This window comes from Protopterus annectens, chromosome 5.part0, assembly GCF_019279795.1.
Source record: "Protopterus annectens isolate FY-2018-M chromosome 5.part0, PAN1.0, whole genome shotgun sequence".
In the NCBI taxonomy this organism is placed as follows: Eukaryota; Metazoa; Chordata; order Ceratodontiformes; family Protopteridae; genus Protopterus; species Protopterus annectens.
The window spans coordinates 1819702007-1819709725 of NC_056735.1; the positions used below are offsets into that span (position 1 = coordinate 1819702007).

Here is a 7719-nt window from a genome sequence, read left to right on the forward strand (position 1 = left end):
TGAACTTAAACAATGTAATTGGTCACCATTAATAGATCTCCCAATCAATGAAGCAGTAGAATATTTCAATTCTACATTCCTAGATATACTTGACCACCATGCCCCATCACGCTCAGTAAGAAATAAGACTAAACCAGCCCCTTGGCTTACTAATAATACTAGACAAAAAATCAGTCTCAGAAACAAATCCTGGGCAAAATGGCGTACTACTAAAAACCCTTTAGATCAGCAAATCTTTAGACAACATAGAAATATTACTAAAAAAAGCCATCCTATTAGATAAGAACTTTTACTTACAGCACTCCTACCACAAGGAACCACAAAAATTTTGGGCTAGTATTAACAAACTCCTACACCCGGGTCAAACATTCACTCCCAACCCAACTGGCTCCAACCCAGACAATCCCTCTCAAACCGCAAATGATTTTAATTCTTTCTTCACAAATGCCATCCGAAATCTTGCTAGCCATCTATCTCCTGACACTTCAAATTTGCCCACCTCTAACACTATCCCACCCCCACCATTTCACATACAACCTGTACCCACTTCCTTCATCTGCTCTCTTCTCCAAAAACTAAAACCTACTACCCCCTCAGCAGACAAACTCCTAGCAGAGTTCCTACAAAAAGGAGCCAAAGCCATTGTCTACCCCATTTCCATTCTGATCAACAGAACCATATGTGAAGGAATCATCCCATCCATCTGGAAAATTTCTCATATCATCCCACTACATAAAGGGGGCCACTCCAATGAATATTCTAACTTTCGTCCTATAGCTCTGCTACCCCCCTGCAAAAATTATGGAAAAATGTATCCATAAGCAACTACTACACCACCTTCTCCATAACAACCTACTTGCCAACTGCCAACATGGATTCCGACCTTACAATAGTACCACCACTGCCCTTCTATCCTTCACAGACAGCATAAATAAAAACCGTAATAATAATACTATTTCCTCTGCAGTATTTATTGATCTATCTAAAGCCTTTGATATGGTTAATCACCAACTCCTACTACACATACTGAAATCCCTCTCACTCAGCACACTAGCTATAAATTGGTTCAGATCCTACCTTGAAAACCGGCAACAGGCTGTACTATGGCAAAATAATCTCTCAAATAGCCTTCCTATTTCTCTTGGTGTTCCACAGGGCTCCATTTTAGGCCCACTCCTATTTTCTATTTATATTAATGACCTTCACTCTGCACTCCATCACACTACTTGCATTCAATATGCAGATGACTCCACTATTATCTGCACAGCCACTTCTCAAACTGAACTTAAATCTCATACCCAAGAAGCTTTCAACACCGTAGAACTATGGTTCTGTAACCGCTGCCTCCTCCTTAACCCTAAAAAAACTAAACTGTTACTCTTTACACCAACCCGTAACTCCACCCCTATTCATTTCACACTCACATCTAATGATGGTACTGTTATCTCTCCTGACACAACCACTAAGCTATTAGGAATAACAATAGACAACAACCTTAACTTTGATAGTCATATTAACAACACAATAAAATCAGTGAACAAAAAACTGGGATCCCTTTACAGAATCAAGCCTTCCCTTACACCAGTAGCTAGGACCACCATAGCCAGGACCCACTTAATCTCAACTCTACTCTATGCCTCACCTGTATATACCAATCTTTCAAAAAATAGCATCAACAAACTGGTTACATCCTATAATAATATAGCCAGATTTGCTACAGGTTCTCCCTTACGAACTCATCACTGTCTTAACCTAAAACAACTAGACTGGCTAGAATTTTCTAACCTTCTTCAATATCTCCAGCTTGCAATTGTCCATAAGACCCTGCATCAACCTACTAATACTCCAGTACTCTCCACTATCATCGAACCCTACAAAAACCTTAAGAACATACGCTCCTCAAACAAACTACTAATAAATATTTCAAGATCCAACAGCTCATCAGGTGACTCCCTCTACTCTAACTCTGTAGGAAAGCTATGGAATTTACTACCCACCAAACTAACATCTCTAACTTCTCTCCCACTCTTTGAAAAGAAACTTATGCTATTTCTAAAGACACACTGGCTATGCAGCTGCATTCACCCTGACTAACTTTTTTTTACTCACCCCGACTAACTTTTTTATTTTTATTTTTTAAAGGCTTTAGTTAATCTGATACTGTTACATTTTCCTAGATCAGTAAATTACCATTATATCACCAACAAACTTTATTATATGTAACATATTAGACCATTGAATATATCGCATTAATAAAAAAAAATAAATAAATTTTTGATCTGTATTTGCTCTGTATTTCAATTTTTTATGTATCTCTTGGAGCTTTTCTCCCCGGGCCTCTACTGAAAATGGACATGTATCCAGCTAGACTAGCCCGATCAACAAATGTAAAATAAATAAAATAAATAAATATTCCAGTGGTACCCACGCTTGACAAGCCGCTAGAAAAAGTCATTAATATCCAACTCTCAAGCTACATTTAGCACTAACAGAACATGGATTCTGAACAGATCATGGTACCATGACAGCATTCTGCTAAATGTGACAAAAAGCCCTTGGCCTAATCAATTATCGCTCCTCCTTCTCTGTCTTCATAACCTGGTTCCATGACTTCTTGTCAAACAGATTCTTCAAAGCTAAGTTAGGCTCTTCTTTCTCTCAGCCAGAGCCTTTTTTAATGGGAATACCACAAAGTTATATCCCATCTCCTCTTTATTTTCATTAATAAACCATGTCATGGTGTACAACTCATCCTCTATGCTAATAACATGGTAATCTTTAGGTGTAGCCATAACTACTCTAGAACTGAAATGCAGTTGCAGAAAGACTTTAACTTAGCATGCTTTTTGTTTTGATAGGGTTATTTGGCAGCTTCCAAACACTTAAAAAGTCACCAAAGTCACTCTATATCACTACCCTTTGTGGCACACCAATACAAACAAACTACTACTTCAAATACCTTGGTTTGCGGCTAGACCAGTCACTAACATTCCATACCCATTTTAAGAAATCAGGGGCAAAATTTAAGTCACTTCTCCTCTGGGCCAAGAAAATCTCACTCTACTTATTCATCCCAGTAAGGGCTACTACAGGCAAAAGTGTCCTTTTGGCCTAACTTGAATATGGACAACCCATAATAGCCACAGCCTTTAAGAAAAACTCCTACACACAGGAGACTATTGAAAACAAAATCTGTTGCTTCATCACCAACTCACCCTCTCATAAGCATCACTGCCTCACCATCAGAAAGCTAAATGTCTGCCAGTGCAGCACAGAATAGTCCTAATACTAGACTGCCTCCTCTTGAGCTCCTCCAGCTTAACTCATTTACAAAATTATCTGCCAAACTTCATACTGAACAAACACACACACACACACACACACACACACACACACACACACACACACACACACACACACACACACACACACACACACAAAAACTCCAATCCCACAAGTCAGGATACACTGCACCACCCACTGTTTCTCCATCCTTGCTCCTAAAATCTGAGAATTATCCCCAGTCTAGAGGAACTACAATCCCCCTATCCCACCTTCAGAAAAAAAATCCTGCACAACAAATCAAATTGAACTTGCCACATACAAGACCACATTGTATAAAGGCCTCTCAATCTTTACCCTTAACTTGATCTCTCCCACCCTGACTCTCATTGCCCCACAACATTTCCACCATGACATTAACCTGAAATGTTGCCATGTAAAATGTACAATTCTCCCATTAGTGTTGTTACATCAATTAATTGCTGTAAGTATGTATTTTTAGTTATACATTGTTACTTTCTGTTCAGATTTTAATGTGTACAACTTACTGTTTTTCTCTCTCACTTATTTCACCTGGGCAGTACCTGCAAATGGTCAGTTGTGATGAATGTACTTCCACTGTAAGCAAATGTAAGCTCAAATATACTATACTATACTATACTATATTATACTATAGTATACTAAACTAAACTAAAAATAATAGAAACATCGACCAACCCCAACTCACAATCTTTTAAGGAAGTTTATTTAAAATGTTCACTGTAAACAAAACCTTATATATATATATATATATATATATATATATATATATATATATATATATTTGTTATGCACAGTTCATTAGATATGGACATATTTGCAGAAGGAAAATTAGAAAGCAATGAATGCAGTTATATCCATGTGAAATTCAGTTTCATGTTTGTCTCTATAGTCAGTTACATAAGGAATCTGAGCAATTTTTGTGAACATAATTTTACCTATTACAACATAACATTAACTTTAAACTCTATGCAGTTCAGCAAATTAGAAATCAGTGAGTATAATAACCTAATTCTAAGATATATGTCTTTCTTGTCTATAAACATTTTTTCTATAGTTCAGACTGTGTTATTATGAAAACCATATGATATACTAGTGTGTTTATCTATGATGTGAAAATGAAAACAAATCTGAACTGCCATTTTTGTACAGACAATATAATCATACTTCAACTATACTACCTTCTAATGGTAAGCACACTGTAAGAGTTGTAAAGAGACCTGCCAAATTAAAATGCCCCTACAACTGTTTTACAAATCTGTTATTTTGGGAAGATACTTTGAGTTCCTTCCATTTCCAAATGAATAGGATAGTTACAGGCAGCCAATAAAAACACTGATCCAGACTGATACAAAGTGGGTACCTTGTAGAAGAAAATTCTTTCTATTCAGGCTTAGACAGTGAATGAACAGTATAAATGGCAGCAATAATACAACCTGTCCCATATTGCTTTCAACAGTCTTTATTTGTGAATATTTTTAACTCAGAGTTCTGAAACTGCTTTCCATCTCTAACAGTAAAATAAATAAGCAAAAAGAGTCGTATTCAAGTCATACTGTAGTATTAAGTTAAAAGGTAATTTCTCAGTGCTTATCCTTTTTCAGTGGCTAGAATCTTACTGTAGAAAACCGTCACCTATCTGATGAAGTTACTTAATCCAGTCATATTAGCAGAAGAAACTGGCAACCACATTTCAGTTTACTAAAGAAAATGTAAGTTAGTGTTCAGAATTTTTGTTTGCGTCTTTCTCATCTTTTAATGATTTCTGGTGCACTTGATATTTGAGACTACTTTGGTCCCGAGGAGTCTGGACATTATTCCTGTAATAAATATTACTTCAAAAAAGGTTATCCAGTGGTATTGGCATGTCTTAACAGAGAAGTCTAGTGCCTGACAAATTTGCCTTCTTTTTGGATGGCTTGAACACAGACTGGCTTGACGTAAACTAGTTAACCAGTGGAAGAAAAAGAGTATTTGTAAGATATGTTAGAAGTTGCACCACATCAACTTTGCCCTGCACATGTGGCTGTAGCAAGGAAACACATTGTGTGTGTATTCCACACATGGCTGTGGCAAAGAAATACATCATCTGTATGTATCTGTGGCTGTAGCAAAAGAACAACATCAGCTGCATGCTGCACATGTGGCTGTAACAGAGTACCAGTATCATATGTGCTTTGCACAAATGGGTGCAACAAAGAACCTTATCTTCTGTTTGCTGTACATATAACTGTAGCAAAGAACAACATCATCTATGTGCTGCACATGTGGCTGTAGCAAAGAACCACATCTTCTGCCTGCTGTACATATAGTTGTAGAAACTAATCACATTACATGTGTTGGAGATGTATAGCTGTAACCAGAAAAAAAAACACATCACCATTGTGAGAGACAGATAGCTGAGGCAAAGAACCACATAATCTGTGTCCTCCACATTAGGCTATACCAAAGAACCACATCACTAGTATGCTTTACATGTAACTGTAGCAAAGAACCACATCATCAGTATGTTTTATATGTAACTGTAGCAAAGAACCACATCATCTGCCTGCTGCACATGTGGCTGTAACAAAGAGACACATCAGCTGTGTGCTCCACATTTGGGTGAAAAAAAACACAACATCTGTGTTCTCTACATGTGGCTATAATAAAGAAGCATTCCATCTGTGTCCTGTACATATGGCTGTAATTATAGTGGCAAAAGAGACAGGTAACCTAAATAGAAAACTAAAGGAAGCTAATAAAAGCTCAAGGCAAGAGATGGTAGGTTTGTTAACTTGAAATCTGTCCCAGAAATTGCTATGAAATCAAGTCCGAGGAAGGTAATTTAGCTGCCATCCCTTAAGCATATACAGTAATATTTCATAATTGTCTCTGTTAGAAGCTTTTGTCATACTGAGAAACATCATCCCATCCCTTGTGCAGAGGTCATACAGTAACTTTTCTGTGAGTTTCGCAATAGTTCTTCTATAGTACTTTGAAGAGCAGTCCATCAGACCTTGATTCACTGATTCAACAACTTTACATTCACCTACGCAATAACTGTCAAGCTCCCAACTACTAGTATTATATAACTAATTTTGAAGTTGAAGCACTTTGGTATGTATAATGTAATTTGGTATGGGGGGGGGGGCAGTACAAACAAAACATTCACTGCCTCCTCTGCTATCTTAACAATGGATAGATTGTGCATCCTGTGATTCCACTATGCTGATTTCAGCCTAAGAGCGTACAGCAAAATAGCTGATGACAAAGGGCCCAATTTCAAAAGACTTGCTTACAGTGTAAGTGACCACTTAATACTTAGAGCAGGCTGAGAGCAGGTCTTTAGGAATCTGGTTCCAGACGTACACCTGTTTATAGATAGGCCTTATGCTGATATGAGCCACTTGCATTGACAGCAGATTTTTCAGAATCAGGACAGACTTATCCTGAGAGCAACTCTTTTGGAATCTGACCGAAAATAAATGACTGCTTTGTCTGAGTTGTTTGATAAAACTGTGCTGGATGTATGAAAGTGTTACATTTCTTGTCTGCAGATTTCCCATTCCACAAATCTAAGCATTAAACCTGAAGTTGTTTTCACTTACATTGAAAAGTAACAAATTCAGCTACAAAAAAGACAGAGAAATACACCAGCATTGTCTACCAGGAGCATATCTCTCAGCTTTACAGATTTTTGCAGAATGTACAGATTTTCTCCTCATATTTTTGTTCCATTTTTCATACAATTGTTATTTTCTGGCAAATTAGTGGCAAATCATTAAGGAATGAAGTTAGAAAATAATGACAGACATTTGAGTTACAGACTTCATACCATTCCAAAAATTCATTTGAATACAAAACCTGTTGTTCTATCAACTTTCTATGTTAGCAAGAGCAATATTTAAAAACTGTCTGTTTTTGAGCCTTTGTCCCACTTTTATTTATGGCTTTGTCCAGATTTCTTGCTCTAAGAGGTTGAGAGGTATGACCAGGAATTGATTTTTAAAGACATTCCTGCTAGTATAATAGTCTTATCCTGAGGTAGCAGTCACATGAAATGGATAAAATACAACAAAGCCAATATATTTTGTTCACTTAGGCCAAAAAACAGAATCATGGCTGTTTGTTTTTTTTTTCTAGAAGCAAATTCCTGTGTATGTGGACAGAAAGGAAAATAAAGTTATTTTCAAGAAATCTCAACCAGGTGAGTGTTAAAGCATGAATGATTTGTATAAAATATCCTTGGTTTCAAAGCAATTATTTTACCAGCTGACTTCATTTAAGAAGAGAAAATAGTGGTTTAAAAGAACAGATGCTGAAATGTTGCAATAAAGTAAACATGCTTTAGCCCAGTGGAACCAGATACACAGGCATCATAAAATAAGGCAATAGGAAGCAAATAGCAGTGCCCGT

The 7719-nt window shown here is 36.9% G+C and overlaps 1 protein-coding gene across 44 annotated transcripts in view; it reads left to right on the forward strand.

Annotated features, from left to right (window-relative positions):
• The window catches only part of LOC122801915 (ABI family member 3 binding protein), a 3486228-nt gene that overhangs the window by 1826503 nt on the left and 1652006 nt on the right, over nucleotides 1-7719 (forward strand). For all 44 annotated transcript variants that reach the window (XM_044071601.1, XM_044071602.1, XM_044071604.1 and 41 more), the window contains one exon: nucleotides 7447-7510. In XM_044071601.1, coding sequence (XP_043927536.1) covers nucleotides 7447-7510 — 64 coding nt within the window. The remainder of the gene's footprint in view (nucleotides 1-7446; nucleotides 7511-7719) is intronic.